General features: G+C 40.4%; 1 protein-coding gene across 1 annotated transcript in view; it reads right to left on the bottom strand.

The window, feature by feature from the left end:
• Positions 1–17011, bottom strand: part of LOC145431876 (uncharacterized) — a 59396-nt gene that overhangs the window by 16126 nt on the left and 26259 nt on the right. Inside the window, exon 4 of the mRNA XM_080308164.1 lies at positions 5804–5888. Within this exon, the coding sequence (XP_080164290.1) occupies positions 5804–5888 (85 nt within the window). The remainder of the gene's footprint in view (positions 1–5803; positions 5889–17011) is intronic.

Genomic DNA, 17011 nt, shown 5'->3' with positions numbered 1-17011 from the left:
CACACTCAACCCATCTGGAGCGCAGAATGAACAAACTTTGGACAAACTGCCCGAAATGGGTTGACAGAGACATTTCAGGGATTTTGACTCAGTCTGCGCTTCAGATGGGTTAATTGTTAAATTGCGTTAGTCGTGCTGATTGCGCATTAACTCTGACAATAATAAAAAAAACATATAAGGTCGCCACTTTGGGATCTCTTTGGCTTTAAACCAGATGAAAGAGGTAAACCTACGGATGTAACCAAAGCGGTGTGCCACTTGTGCAGACGTATAGTGCAAGCAAAGCACTCAAACTAACTTGCATAAGCATGAGCGTGTCCACCATCCGTCTAAGTATGCAAGGCTATCACCAGCTTCTGCAGCTCCATCAACAAACATCTGGGCGCACTCTGAGGAGGGTGCATTTGCTCACAGATGAAAAACGGTGCTCTTAAAACAGCGATATTATTATTTTTTCCCTGTTGACTGCTTCTATTACCTCCATCATTATTAGCAAAATTACTCATGGGCAAATTAATTAATAAATCGCCCGTGTAAAAATTTATTTATATGGATTTATTTATCCAATCGCCCAACTCTAATACTTATGGTGACATAACTCTAACCACACTTCCTTGTACTTAGAAATATATACAGCATATTAATTTAACACTGATATCAGAGCAGTACTCTGGATGGACAGAACTCTGAAGCCAAGATCTCAATATCAGATTGGCACAAGAAAAAGTCAGCGTGGTGCACCCCTACTAATTTGGACCATTTTCGCTGCAAGTTGCTGGATTTCATCAGTATTTCCTGCTCTGTTGGTTGCCACGTGTTGCCCGTCTCACCTGTGTGGATGCCCTTTTGAGAAGTGTTAACATTTTTCAACCAGCTACTGTGATGTGGATTGTGTTGCTAAGAAAACTAGCTTACAAAGAATGGAATAGCTGTTCCGTGTCCAGATAACATATGCAACATCCGCATACAGTACTCAGGTTTGAGCCAAACGTCTACTAACATAATGCACAAGCAGGGTTAGGTAATCTGTTATAATTTTCCTACTGGCATTCATCAGTCCAAGAACCAACAGTTGTACAATTATTCATTAAGGTGTGTTTGCAAACCCCAATGCCTCATACACTGCGTCAAAGAACAAAAATACTTATTATAAATTATGCTAGAGTCAAAGCCCACAAGCTAATGACTACCACAGTCGCATGAAGGATGCCTTGAAGCCTCTAGATAAAGAAACGTCCACAAAGGCCACAACAACAGAGACATGGTTCTGTGAAAGGCCAGCTGCTGATTGCAAATATATTTAGCCCAACCCTAGCAAACTGTTTATACAAAACTGAACTAATCATCTTAAAGGATTAACTTCATTCACAGAGGTAAGACTGATCTGTTTCCCTTCTCACTTCTAAGCTTGATTTATAACCCTGCACTGAATCTGTACAGCGCCTATACTGTTGCCTACGCAAGTGGCCGTCGCAGTTGTTGTGAATTACTCTGCAAGCGGAGCGGATCCTGTTGGACTTGGAGTTAATAAATACTGAGCAACAGTTACTGCCCTAGAAACAATATGAATAAAAGAAACTGCATCTATAGAGTGATTGTCAGAGCAAAACAAAGAAAAAAACTACGGATATCCACAGAGTATCGGAGCAGTTGAGACGCATTTTTTCTAAACACCAGGTCTCTGTGGCGTTTAAACCCCAAAACACGCTGCGTCAAAAATTGGTCCACCCCAAGGATCGGGTGGGTCCCTCGACACAAACAGAGTAACAGTGTACGCTGTTAAGTGCAGGAGGATTGCCAGGATTTATACATCGGGGAAACCAAACAACCTCTGGCGAAGCAGATGGCACAACACAGAAGAGCTACCTCGTCAGGCCAGGACTCTGCAGTCTATTTACACCTACAGGCCAGTGGACGCTCTTTCAAGGATGAGGATGTAACATCCTGGACAGGGAGGAACGCTGGTTTGAGCACGGAGTCAAGGAGGCCGTTTACGTGAAAAGGGAAAGACCATCTCTGAATCGAGGACGGGGGCCTAAGGGTACATCTTTCGGCATCTTGCTATGCTGCGATTGCAGCCATTCCCCAACTCTCTGTGAATGGTACTCATGGCCATTGATCAGTGGTCTTTGATCAGTGGGTTTTGGTCAGTGGTTGTTGATCAATGGTCATGAGAATTTGCATAATTATGATTAAGGCACTGACCTCCCAGCCCTTTGTTCCTTCAGTGGGCTGGTTTCAGTCATTATGCAAATGTACTGTTTATAAGATTGGGGACACCTGCAGTCAGCTGAGACTGAAGAAGTCACTTGGATGAGTGATGAAACGTTTCTCCCACAAAACGCTACGTCCAGATGAACAGAATCAACTTTTTGAAGAATTACTTTCCTGGATGATTGAGAATGCATTAAGACGTAATCAAGATAATGTGTTTACATGACATATTACCACCAAAAGGACTGATCACAGATATGGTCAACATGTAGTTAAATTTCTTGGTGGAAAAACACCAAGTCTCAACACAAATATCATTTTTTAAAACGTTGTGCAGCTTTTCTTTAACAGAAACCTTCAGAGGCTTTGGTTCAAAGTACATCCAACAAATTGTAATGTATGTGATCAGTGCTGCTGCTAAAAAAAGTGAGAATGATAAGTTGGCGGGGGTTTCAGGAAGGAAGCGGAGTTGAATGACCCGTTCTTGGGGACAATGTCACAGTGCAGCCTACAGTATTTCTCAGAGTGTGACACAATAACGACTTGTTCTTGCCATTGAACAGTGTAGCTCTGTTTGGACTAATGCCATAACTGCTCTGTCAGAATTCTGCTTCCCCTCGCCAGCTCTCCAAACAAACTCCGACTATACTATACCACATAATGGCTCCTTCTTCTCACACAAAGCAGCAGCCAGAATACGTGGAGTGAAAGTAGCTGATGTAATGGTGCGGTCACTGGCACGTGCGTCTCGCCTGACTTGCTCAGAGGCACACTGGCAGGATATGAGCTCGGCCGCTCTTCTCAGGCACTGCTCGGGGCTGATACCATAACTCACGCTCACATCGCCTGGATGTAATGGTTAAGAGGAACACTGCACGCTACAGCACTAACGGCAGAGGAATGACATCCATTCTCAATCAAAGCAGATTGAGGGTGAACTTTCTGTTACGAAGAGGGATAGCCTAGTTCCCTTTGACTTGATTAGAGTGGCTGGCAAGCCAATAAAGTCTGGGACAGATATTAATGTAATTGCTGAAGCAGCTGGTTCCTGTCTGAGTTATGATCCATTGTTGGAGGGGAAAAACCAGAGAGAGGGGAATCAGAGAAAGAGGGGAAACAAACATGGTACAATAACCACTTGTTAAAGAGCAAGAAAAAGAGGAAGTGCGTGAAATTGTGTTTGCACAACTGACAAACAGTGTGTCTGATCGCTAAGTCCCATCAGCTTTTATCTCAACAACTGAAGTCCATGTTATACTTTTTAAAATATTCCCATTCATCGATGAGGGAGACCGTCACTGCATCTCATACCTGGCAGGAGCTCCTGTTCTTGCCCATAAAAGGCCGCTCATGTTCCTTCATGTTTGATATTTTAATGTCATGTTCACAAACACTTACTGCTGTTGGAAACGTGCGTCACCATTTGTGAATGCTGGTGGCCAAAGAGGTTTTTTGGATTTGAAATTGCAGTCCTGAAGCAGCCAAGAGTGATCATTAACTGTGCTCGATGTTAGTTAGCTGCTGAGCAGCCAGCTGAGCAGCGAATATTGGAATATCAGCACAGGTCAGCCAACCACTGCTGCAAAGCGCCACATTATTATCTGACTTTATAAAGCAAATCTTTTCCTCTCAATGTACAGCTACACCTGACCTTTAACCTCTCATTAGGCCCCGGTCACACAGGCCTAGAGACTGGTTGGCACCCCCCTGGAAACCTCGGGTCATTAAAGATCAAAACACAGCCTAGTGTGGGGTTCCACCTTTTTTCATGAAAAAAAGAGGAAGATTCAGAAATGTTTGTTAACTTAATGAATAATCATGTTAAGTAACTGAGATTAGAATTACTGCTGTAATCGAGGAGCCTTAATCAGGAGTTTATTGTCTGACAATGAGTCACTTGGTAGGTTCATACAGTACAATGTTGAACTAGTGAAGCAACTATCCCTTTTAGAAATTTCTAAAGAAAGTTTTTACCACAAGCAGCCACATTGCTACACCTCGAGGCGCAATATCTTCAAGCATTATCTATATTATTGCGAATTTCAACAGCCACCTTGACATAAAACTAAATACAGAATCATAAAAGTCAACACGGATAAATAACCTTGCACCAAAATAAAGTTTCAAAAAGCTCCAGAATTTATATTTCTACTAAAAGATCTTTGCTGTTGCCAAATTCTCCCTTTAGTATTAATCCATGAGTCTTCTAGTACGATATCTATTTCTTAATATAATAAACAATGATAATAAAAGAAGGCCTAACATGTGTCCTGTGCTTCTTACCAAAGCTGCTTCACACACGTCAGTTGTCAGTCATCCTCCAGTAAAAGCAGAGAGCCATCATTGACTGTGTTTATCCAGACCAAAACACAGCTTCTCAGAGGCATTCATGTTGGATGCTGGCCAGCTGTCATCACCGAGTAAACACCTACATTATGTTATTTAAATTTACTCTTCAGGCACAAGAGGTCATGGGATATAGGAGGAGTATTCATTTCAAATATGTGCCGAGTAAAAAAAAAAACAAACAAAGGAAAAAAAACCAAGCTTAGGGTGCAACAGGTTTAATATATACCATCTGCAAGGAGATGGATGTGAATTATGACCTCAGTGACTTTCTATAATTGCTATTAAGTCACTGGACTCGTAATTGAATCCTATTTAATTATCTCTTACTTTGTCAGAAGCCTCAGTTTTTCTTCTTTGTTTCTTTTTATAAATCAAAGTAAATGGTCTAATCAGCATCATGACCTTCTAATATATATCCAGTCTTTTGATTCATTCACAAAGACCACACACACACACAGGTTGGGATGCTTCCTCCTTGCTTGCAGCTAGAATTCTTAACCAGTGTAACTCAGTCACGAGGGACGATGAAGACAGCAAAAACCAGCCTAGTGTTAAACAAGATGGAGCTGCATCGGTCACGTAGACACACACATTAGCTTCAGTAAGCAAAAATATAGAACACAGCCGAGCTGTACTGCAATAAGAAGTAGCTGCTCTGTAAGAAAACATGACAGCAAACCTTAAAGACAAGTAGGTCATAGAATATGCTGAGCAACTGTCCAAGAAAAGGGTAACAGCAGCACCAATCCTGAGGAGCTTTGGAGACCACTTTTGGACAAATAAATATGACATAAAACGTTCTAAGTGATTTAATCTGCTCATATCTTTTTCTAACAAAATCAATGGTGTCAGTTAGGACATAACATGACTACAGTAAAGAGCCAAAGAACCAAACCACTGAAAATATTTAATAAAAACAACTATAAAACTGTTCTAACATAAGATAAATGATCCTCTGTGTCCAAAATCCACAATTTTCTGTGTATTGTGCCAAAAAAAACTACTCGTGACAATGAGATGTGAATATAGACACTGTGGCTAACCCGTAACAGCTGCATAGTTCTGACATTTGCCCTTATAGTTACAGTTGGCCATGAATCTTTGGTCACTAATAATTCAGAACTGGAGCATAAAATGTGTCAAATAACGCAGTTATGATCAGAATAAAGATTGCAGTCAAACTAAAGCTGGTATTTTCTCACTGAAAAGAAAAAGAAAAAACAGAATTGCAATCCTTAACTGTCTGGAACGTCTCCTGTGATGCAGACTGAGACAGGAAACTGATGTCTGGGGAAGAAGAGTCTGACGTGGTTATCTGCTGCCACCTGGTGGCAAGAGGAGAGCATTGTAGTGTAAATCATGTGCAGTCACAGGGGAGTCAGACACTTAACGCACAGCTGCGCACATCAACTGCACCCTGTCCACACAGCACTTCCTACTCTAAATAAAGACATGACCTGTTTTAATTTTTCATGTTTGCCGTTTCCAGGTGAGAACAGGCCAGCGTCAGCACATTCCAGCCAACGCTCTGCAGCACGGCAAGGCACAAGACCTTTTGTATTAGAAATCAAAGCAGAGTTGTCTTTACGTACAGCTTACTCCTGGTAATAAAAAAAGAATGCTGGCTTGCTCTCATGATTGTAGTTTTTATAAATTTATATGGAAGAAGAAGAAAAAATAATGTGTGGTTTATTTCTGTTTGCACATAAATCTCATTTCCACTAGATGGCAGGTGGAGCTCAGAATCGCCGCCTGTTTCTCCGTCCCCTGAAGATGCTCCTGAGTTTTCCATCTAATCATGTTTTATTCTGCTGGGAACTGCCTCCCAGAGTATCACACCTGCCCACTTCCTTTCTGCCTACATGCCGGGGGAATGCAGTAACCCGCTCCCACAATGCAGCGCAGATGCCCTCCGTGAGGAAACACTGCTGTGGCACTGTGAGCATATGGCACTTTCTTTAAAAAAGAAAAATAACAAAATAAGTCAGAACTTAACCTTTACTATGGCATGCTGTATATAAAAGCTGACAGGCTTGGAAGCTCACAGGGTGTGAAGGATGCTGAAGCCTTTTTTTTTTTTTTTTAAATATAAATTTTGCATATGAATACAAGCTTCCCCCGTCTCCTCAAAGGCAAGATATATGAAGTGAGTAACCGTGTGAAACTCTTACCATCGATCCTGAGAGACTGACTGTTGCTACAACCTGCAATTCATCAAAGCTCAGCGTAATCAAGTTTCATATGAATAAAACAGAAAATACGGGACTTTTTTGCATCTTTATTCACAAGATAGCTGAATTATATTCATCTGGGTGAGACAGTTAACAGTGAGTGGCTCTAACTGAACAGCTAGAATAGCAATGACGCTGGACTGATATCTGTAAGACAGTTTTCTTACAAATTTGACACAATCAGGAACATGTGCCGTCACTAAATCTGTGGCCTCTTACAACCACACTTAAGTAAGCTACTGAAATTCAATTCTAAAAATAGCCTATAGATATCTGAAAAGATGTAACGTCTTTTGCATCTTTGTCTGCACAGAATTGTGTGTTAGTATCTCTGTCCTTTTTTTTAACTTCACACCCAGAGCCCTTTGTTTACTGCTAACCGCACTGCACTGCATTGTTTGTCAGGCAGGTTTGATGGAATCAGAGTCCATTAACATGGAAGGCAGCGTCGAGGTGACTTTAGCTCCTAATTAAAAACAGATGTGTCCATTTAATAGTCTTAATACTTTGTGGGAGAGCGAGACAATCACCGCAGAAATATCTATTTGCCTCATTAAATCGGGAGGCTTGATCATGATGAGAAGCAGGGTAATGAATGAAGACAGACATGTTTACCGGGTTGTTTAAATAGTGTTTGCTGGAAGGAGACGGGGTGGAATCTAGATGGACTGCTGTTTGGTGGTGGCGTGAGGAGGAGGGAGTCCTCGGCTAAGTGAAGACTTGTGGGATAAATGGCATTTGAAGTCAGGTTTATTAAAGAAAGAAAACAAACCCCAATGAGCCATTGTTTTGTAGATACTTATCTTTTAAATCTTACAATTGTTCCAAAGCTTCACATTCTCACTGGCAATAATTTCAGATCCATTTAGCACATAGTAAACATAGTTGCTTTCATTTGAAACGAAACATTTTAAAGAGAAAGACAAAGAAAGACGGTGACTGAGGGTGCAGTCACACTCCACTTTTTGCAGGGATGATGTCAAATGTCCATGTCCAGTAGTGGTTGATATTTTGAGAGCAATGGTTTTCTGTTACTTTTGTTCTACTAATTTCTGGTTTACCTCCTTGAGATTTCAGTTTGGTTAAAAAAAATAAAATAAAAAATTACAAATCTTCTAAATGGCAATTTTTAAATACTAGCACGAGGTAGGGGCTCCTTTTTGATTTGTTAACACTGAAAAGGGTTATTGTGTATGATTTTGGAGTGACGTGCAGTGAAGACATGGCTTTATCTGATTGCACACAGAAATCAACAACCTTCTGAGCTAACAAGCTATCCTGGAAATCATGCTAGCTAAGCTAACTGCATGTTAGTTTTTTGTGTTTTGTTTTTTTTAAAGCAAATGCATCTACAGTCTCCAGTTTTGTAGGTGACCTTGTCTTGTTAGAGTATTTTAATACAGTGCCCAACATTACTAGTTAGCACACCTAACACACTTTGAACCAAATTCCACAATTAAATAATTAAGTGTAAAGAGTGGGCGTGGTACAATCACTGCCCAGGTTCACTCAAATGGAAGAGGTGGAAATGGTTCCAGGATACACTGGAATTCAGCCGTTTTCCATTTGACATCCTTTGATGACAGATGGAGTCTGACAGTGTCGGCTGTCTATGTCTGTGCACTAAAAACAAAAGCTGCAATAAAGCAGTGAATAGAATACAGAACAATATGCAATTTTCTTTTCCTTTTGTTCTGGTAAAGCAGACATACAGCCTAAACACCATATTTACGTGAAGTCAGTGGTGCCTGTTGGCAAGTTTTATCCATATATGTTCCAGCAGCTCTGTGCTGCCTAAAAAACAAAACAAAAAAAAACAAACTATTCTTACTAAATATTAAAGTTGCTTTGTCACTGGTGGTTACTAGAAGCTTTGCTTCAAGACGAACATCTGATCTTGTGAAGTGTTGAACATGTCCGTGAATATGAGCCAACCCAGTTTAAGCCTGATCTTAAATTTTATAAATGAAAATGTATATGCTGCAGTTCACAATGATATAATAAGGATAGACCAATAAATTGTCTAATATCATTGTTAACTATGTCTATGTTATTTGTTGGTTAGATCCATTATAAGGCCTCAAACTAAGTGTTTTGCACTGTGACCATCTTGGTGTTTTGAAACTGGGTGTGATCATAAAAACGTGGCTGTAAATCACCTACAATACACTCTAACCAGCACGCAACTTCTGTCTAACAAGATAATTCTCCTCTCTGACTGTAACAAAATGAGCTTTGTTGCCAATTAAAGTTCTTTCATCAAAGTCATCAAAAGTCCAATTAGCAAAGTCCCAAAAACCAATATGAGACCATCTGGTAACCACTAGTTGTAACGTAGAAATATATGTTCCCCACTGATTTCTGATAGTCACTGCCAAATAGGCTGCAGGCCTGTAGGCTGGTCAATAATACCCTGGTTACTATATAATATACTAATACTAATACTAATATACTGGTTACTAGGGAAAACTGTGTATTCCGCAACCGTCTGGCAAATAGTTGATGAAGGTTGCAGGTAGTTGCTAGGTGAAACTGGAAACAATGAGGTATATGGCGCTGCACCGAAAACCTCCTTGCAATTGCTTTGGTTGCTAGCAGGTTCCAAACAAAAACAAAGAAACGAGATGCGTTTGCAGAGAAGTCCGCATCTTTCATCCAAAATATGAGCGATTTTAGCAATCTGCTAGCAAGCAAATCACAAGGTTTTTCGGTGAAGCACTCTCTTTCACACCAATTTCGTGCCAACACCCAGTAATCACATAAACTGGTTGTAGAATACACATTTGTTTCTTGCGACCAGTTTGTCAAGGTTCATCAACCAGTCTCAAGGCCTGTGTGACTGCATCTTAAATCATTTACATACAGTTGGAAAGATACACCATGTCAGGTATTTGAGAATTGCTCTGATATTAGCACGCAACACACATGCCAAGTTCATTTAATCCTAAAAACCTCAAGCGTTTAGTAAGGCACACAAGCAAAGATACAGTATAAGCATGAACAAAAGCAGCAATGTGAGCCCAGTGGTGCAGTGTGGCTGCATTTTTATGCGTATGACAGGGATAAAGATGTGTGTGGACACTTCAGGCTTGCTCAGGGATCTGCTGTCACATCCCATCATCGAAGTGGTGCATTCACACCAGCCACGGCTCCAGGACGGCTCACTAAGTGGGTGGTGAACCTTCTCTGGGTTGACAGCGGCGATCATGTAAGGATCAGTGTCAGCGTCACTGTTACAGTCTCTGCATAGTGAAAAAAATCCTGCATCATTTAATAAACTGAAAATGGAAATAGTTTCTGAATCACTGTCAGCTCTGTCAGATTATTTACAACAGCGAGAGTGTGACCGACGGAAGTAGAGCCTGTTAAACAACGAGGACAAGCAGACTGGGAGTAGAGTTGTTAGTTGGCGCCTTGACAAGTAAGGAGCAAGCACTTCCGGCCTTCTGGGTCTTCAAAGGACCCGGCCCACATAGACCCAGAAAGCCAGGTCCTCTGAAGGATGCGGCCTACGAATTGGGACAGAGCTAATGACCCACACCCTTTTTCACACCTTGGATCATGTGATGAGGCACATGATCAATAGTAGGGCTGGGCGATATATCGAGTTTTTTAAAAATATCGATATATTTTCATACGAGATATAAGATGTGGCAATATCGTTTATATCGATATAGCCTATGTTACGTTATAATTATACTTGTGGAGCCGCAGGTTTGCCTCTCTTTCGTCCACTTTTGTCTCTACGCAACGTTACTCGGCCTCGCCTCCCCCATAGCTTCACCTGCAGGCAATGACAAGATGAAAGCGGAAAATCTCCGTTAGCGAGTTACCGCGGATGGCCCCGTGCGTGGGGCTGGACGGCGTCAACGTGTTAGCGAGCTAACCGCGCTAACGACATGCAGCCCGGAGGGGCTGCACGGCCTAAAATCCTTTCATTTTCTCAAAACTCGACAGTGCGCCTTATGTATGAATTCTGGTTGTGCTTACTGACCGCGAACCGATTTTATGTGGTACACAGCGCTCAGCAATCTGTCAAAAAATGTTTTAATATGACTTTGCTAAGCTACGGAGCTGCACCGCTTGATGTCGGAGGATTACGGCTACAGAGGAGGAGCCTCGCGGAGTGATACGTACTGTGTGTGTATAAGGACCACAAATGGCACCTGTTTAGAGACGTGGTGCAGCTGTGAAATCTGTCTCTTTGTTATTATGCTCAGCGTCTATTAGTTTACATTTTGACTGCACAATTGTGAGCTTTTTGTTATGCACAAAAACAACATTGTTTTCTTTTATTTATGGACCATGATTATTTAATAAATGCTGATAATTTATTTTTGAGTAATTTCTTCATGTACATCTACGCTGTATGTAAATAAAAGTGCCCGTGTGACATCTGGGACACAGTGTGACTAAGAACTCTCTTTTTGTTCTTAACTTATGGCTTAAAAAAAAAAATCGAGATATATATCTTATATCGCCATCCAGCTAAAAAATATCGAGATATGAATTTTGGGTCATATCGCCCAGCCCTAATCAATAGTAGGTCAGTGACCCTCTTAAGGAAAAACTCCTGCTAGGGTTTAAATACCTGGGACTCTCCACTGAACTGAAGGAGCTCCTCAGATGTGAAGTAAAGGGTCTTTAAGAAACTTAAATAAGTCTAGTTGCTTTTCTTTCTCCTTCGCGTACTCAACAGTCATTTCCAGCCATGGACCAGCTCCTAAATATATCCCACACATATTACAGTATGAGTCCACAAAAAATACAAAGACATCAGAATTTCACTCTGCAAAGTCACTGATTTTACTGCTCAAATGCAAAAACCCTGCGATATATTCATCCCGCTCTCGTCACTCCTTCCCCTTTAGAGCTTCATTTTTATTTTTTTGCTTTGGCTTACAAAACATAATTTATAATGCAGCTGTACAGACAAACTACTCTAAAACACTCACTGAAAAACAAATGATTGCATTCTTAATGTCAACAGTTAGGCACACATTTTCTACAAATTACAGAGAAGAAGATCAGGAAGTGAAAGTAACATATTACACAGCAAACTTCCTGCCATTGGAACTTTACTACTTTTAAAATCAATGGAGTGCAAAATAATTGAGGGAATATTTGGGTCTAAAATTCAATTCACAGGGAAAACATATAAAGCATAAACAAAGTCAAACTTTGTAACCCAAAGTAAAGTCACGACTCAAACATATAGTATAGAATTCTGTACCTTGCATCCTTGCCACTTTTTGTAGAGTTACCTGAATAAATGGGAACAAACTGTTTTTCCGAAACGCTGTCAGTAACAAACAGCCTGAAGACACCATTTAAAATGGGTTCTTTGCCAAGTTGAAAATGAGTGAAAAAGCAACCAATGTCAAAATGAAAGACCTTCAGAAAGCCTGGAGAACTACCTCAAGCCCATTAAAAACACAGTTAATAATAATAATAAATAAATAAATAAATAAATGCAAGACACTCTGGCTCCTTGGAAACCAAATATGAAAAGCAGCTCAAGACTATTGCAAAATACTGTAAATACATAAACTACATGTTTTTTTTTTTCCAAGACAGCATTTTGGCCAATGTAGCTCATTCATGGAGTATAAGCATGAACTGCTCACAAACACAGACAACAGGATACTGATGCGGCTCACTTATTGGTCGTGAGTCTTATAAATAAAGTTTTAGACCGATTAGGCAGAAAACCTTTCATCTTTACATCTCTACCTCAGTTTCTACTTAATTTCAAGCCTCAAGAAAACCACAGGGGAACATATGTCCTTAGATTTGAAATAAAAAGTGTGAAGGCACAGAGATTATTATTAATAGGCCAAGCTCGAAAGACGTAATTTAATCAACTGGGACAATTTTTATTCTCTCCACTTGATTTCACTGTAAAAACAAAGCTTGGCAGCTTGTCAATCAGTCACCCAGTGTACAGGTTGTTGGTGAAGTTGTTAGCGTTGATAAAAAGCTAATTGGCACTGGACAGATCTGCTGTGTGCGCTGGAAAATAAAAAGATCTCCAGAGATCGCAAGTCACCTCCAACTGGGAGCTGGCAGGGTGTGTGTGTGTGTGTGTGTGTGTGTGTGTGTGTGTGTGTGTGTGTGTGTGTGTGTGTGTGTGTGTGTAAGAGATGAAATGTGGAGCGAAAGCCATGTGAAACAGACACATTAGCAAAGGTCAAAAGGGAGAGTGCGAGTTAACGAACTGAGGAGACGGAAAGAGAAATGTGACGATGAAGATTTCGTTTTTGTAATTTTTAAGGGTTATGAACATGAACACCACTGACCGCATTTAAAATTCAGAAACGCTTTATTTTAAACTTAAGAAGCAGCAGCAGAAGAAATTATTTGCATAGACAGCCAGTGGAGTATCTCATGTGGGTGATCTGGAACTTCAATTTCATCAAATAATGTTTAATATTTGGTCTTAATCACAGATTTGACTTTATATACTTTTTAGGGCTGAGTGAGCTCATGGAGAGGAGCGAGCAGATGGTAAAAGGAGAGTAACAGAGGAGGAGCTCAGAGTGCAGGTAGGAGTGGCAACGTGAAGGTGAGCGATTAATGAGAGGTGCAGAACGTTAATATTAAGGTAGTAAACATGTTAAATTGACAGTAGAATTTTAAATAAATAACACAGGGATATAAAATAAAACATTTCATTCAGACCAGTCAGAATCTTCAAGTGTTACAGAAGAACACAAACAAAATGTATAGTTTTTATACAGGTGCAGACATCCCCACAGTTAAAGACACAATAAAAATATTCTTGGTATACCTCGGAAAAAATTCAAGCCTTTTCAACCACTATATGAGTTCCAACAGGGGTTCATGTTTGATATGGCTTTGAGTAAAGGGCATTTCTTTTTGAAAGTTTAATTTACTTTTGAAAAAAGAAAGAAAGAAAAAAAATGTGTGGTAAAACATTTCGTCGATGAACTCTGTCCGTCACAGAGTCTGCTAAGATTAAGAGAATGCATCAGGGAGACAGGACTCTGGTAATTTCACACACATATGATTTTTAGTTTTCACAACATCAGTGTTTCCTCACCTTAATCGGCATGGGATAACTTCGACTGTCATTATTTAGTTTTACAGGCCAACATCGGTGCATAGATCAGGACTTACTCACAATAAATCCCCTGAGCAAAGCCTTATAAGTGCTCACAGACCCAGATGGAGTTGACTGTAAACATGGCTGCACGGGCAGGGACCCAACAGTCTTCAGAGGGGTAATTATTATTATTAGCGCTCCAAGCTGCAGTAAATCCCCCCGAGGTCTAAAGAACAATGAACATGCACGTGGGTGCTGTGACAGGCACTTATCTAGGTATCACAGTGAGTCAGCTAGACGTTAATACCCAGGCTAATAATGGCTGCCAAGTGGAGCTAACAGTAAGCTAATAGAAGCAATGAGGGACAGGCAGGTGAAACCATGGGGACACGCCTCACTCAGACTTGGCCATCCAGAGGCATAGTCCTCAGGCTGTAATTAGTAGCCAGTGACAACAAAGCTCTACAGAGAAAAAGCAGCATGCCAAGCAGGTACACAGGGATCTGTGCAGCAATAATAAATAAATAAATAATCAGTCCCCAGAGCTAAATATCTATTACATGCAGGTGAAGTTTACCAAAGTACGAATACAAAAATGTAAAAGTAAAACGAAGCCCGAAATTAGATTAAAACAACTTTGGAAATTTTAAAATGTACCAATATGAGTAATAACAACAGAGCTGTGGAACCTATAAACCTCTCATCTTTACATCCTTTAAACATGTTTTACTCCACACCCAAACAGCTGCATCAAGTTCCCGTTTCTAAAGACCAAGAAGAAGACACACTGACACAAGCAAGGTAGGGAAGTGAAAAAGAATCAGAGTTCTGATCTTTTCATCGGATTTGTTGCCACTTAAAATTAATTCACAGTAGCATTAGAATAGCCCTCAAACACAAGATATAGCGTAAATAAATAAATGAATGCAATGTAATTATGCAGCACAATAAACAACAGCTTTAACCTTTTCTCAGCTTAGAAATGATCTCAGTTTAAGTGTCAAACAAACATCAGGCCTCTGATTCTAACAGCACTGTCCATTAAAGCTATTGGCTTGTATTCAACACATTTGAACCCAAAGCCAATGGACCACAAAAATAATTTGGTATGACTTATAAAAGTACACTGTGCCCATTATTCCCACACACATATTTTAAATGGGCCTACAGAACCCTATATGATTGTCACGTGTATGTTTGAAGGATTTAGGCTGAGGAGTTATAGAATTTTTAAAAAAAGGAAAAAAATAAATGGTATTAAGTATATGCTTAATCAATGTTAAAATTAATACGGCATCCTTTGAAAATTCTCTCACCTGTAATAAATACCTGTGCCTTGAAAACATGCGAGACTTGACCACAGGTCCACAAAACAGCTGTTCAACTATCCGTCTACACTCTGTGTATAGCTGGGAAAGTGGAGTTGCTAACAGGGGTCAATTATTTAAGTCAGCCACTTAAATCTGACATTTTCAACCGTGCTTACTAGCAGCATGTTTCCTGCCTTTATGGAAACACAGTTTGCAGTGCATGCTACTCTGTTGTTGGACTTTAAAGAGCCAAAATCCACGCAACAGAATTCCTCCGACTCTTCTTTTCAGGAACGCAATCATTTGTTTCCATTGGAGTGCCATGTTTGGCAACACCGTCGCTCAGATTTCGCTCAGTACATCAGTATGATTTCTGTTGACTTACTGATGTGTACGGTTGCAGAGCACGTTTTATGGATTTTACCAAACCAGCACGCGCACACACACAGAGTATACTGCAAATGACATGTTATCTTTGCCCAAGAGCTCAAACGGGAAGGAGGCCAGCAGGAGTAACAGTTTCAATGCACATGAAGTACAAGTTTATTTTTATTATTATTATTATTATTTTATTTTTCGTAATTATGGTCCAGGACTCTCTCGTTTCAATTGTGCAAATTGTGTCCTGCCCTGCTGAAATAATCTAACAAAACATAAACAAAATGGAGAAAAGCAAGAGATCAAATTTTTGTGGCTCTGATTTCACAAAGAAATTATGCATCTAACCCGCTCAGTGTTTATTCATTTTGCACCAAATAGTCTTTTTTTCCCCGTGATGAGTGTAGAAATGAGTGCATAGCAAGTGCAAATGTTTTCGTTAGGAATCTAACAAAAATGAGGCAGAAGCCCATTATCCTTCCTCAAAATACATATCAGGCCTTCACCAAGACACAATTTGTGTCCTCACTGATGGCCCAAGATGCAATTACCACATCCAATAAAACAGCACACATTTTCATATTTCATTGTCCCCAGTGAGTACATGACTCAGTTGTGGAATTACTGACCTGCTCAGCTCAACTGGCTGAGTGTAGTTTTAAATATGAATGCCACACATTTAGCATGCATCACATAAGCATCCTCTCTGTCTTGTACTGTGGAAGTAAATGTGGTCTTAAGGACGTCAAACATGTCTCAAGCTTAAGTAGACAGGGCGAGGATGTGACCCTGATTCTCTTTGTCACTCATGCTCTCGTCCCACTAAAGTAGTTTGACTTAACATTCAAGCAGCAGCACTTTAGAAATCAAATAAGTGAAAAATCGAAAGCGATAACATGATCTGAAATTCAACCTGAATAAGACCAGGAACACTTCACACGCTCTGCTATTTTGTTATTCTGAATCTAAAACCCCAACCCAGCCCACCAAAATATTCTGCAAAATCTGCAAAAACGGTCTGATTAGGATACCTTTCTTGATCATTTATTAATTAAATAAGGAAAAAATGCACTAAGGTTACTGTAATATATACAATAATATATATGTGCACAGTAATATTCAGACTGTTAGAAAAGGAAGTGCTAGTTCACAAAGCCCTCTGTTAGGAGACTTCCCAATGCGGCTGTTGCTGCTACACAGTATCTAAAGCCGACCCCTCGCTGCACCGAGCCCAGGGGCTGATGGGAGTTCTCGGGGGAACCATTAGTGAGCGGATCGGCAATGTGGTGCGCAGGGAGCGAGTGCAATTCATGGGAGAGCGCCGAAAGAACTCACAACACTCTAACAACACCTGTCACCCCTGCGCCTAATGAGAAACACAATTAGCAATTAACAGTGCGATCTGTCAGGGCTAATACCTGCCGCCCTGCACACACGCATGCACGCACGCACACACGCAGCCA

The sequence above is a fragment of the Astatotilapia calliptera genome, chromosome 11 (genome assembly GCF_964374335.1).
Source record: "Astatotilapia calliptera chromosome 11, fAstCal68.1, whole genome shotgun sequence".
Taxonomy (NCBI): Eukaryota; Metazoa; Chordata; class Actinopteri; order Cichliformes; family Cichlidae; genus Astatotilapia; species Astatotilapia calliptera.
The sequence above is the reverse complement of the archived record's forward strand: the minus strand, read 5'-3'. Positions and strand labels throughout refer to the sequence as shown.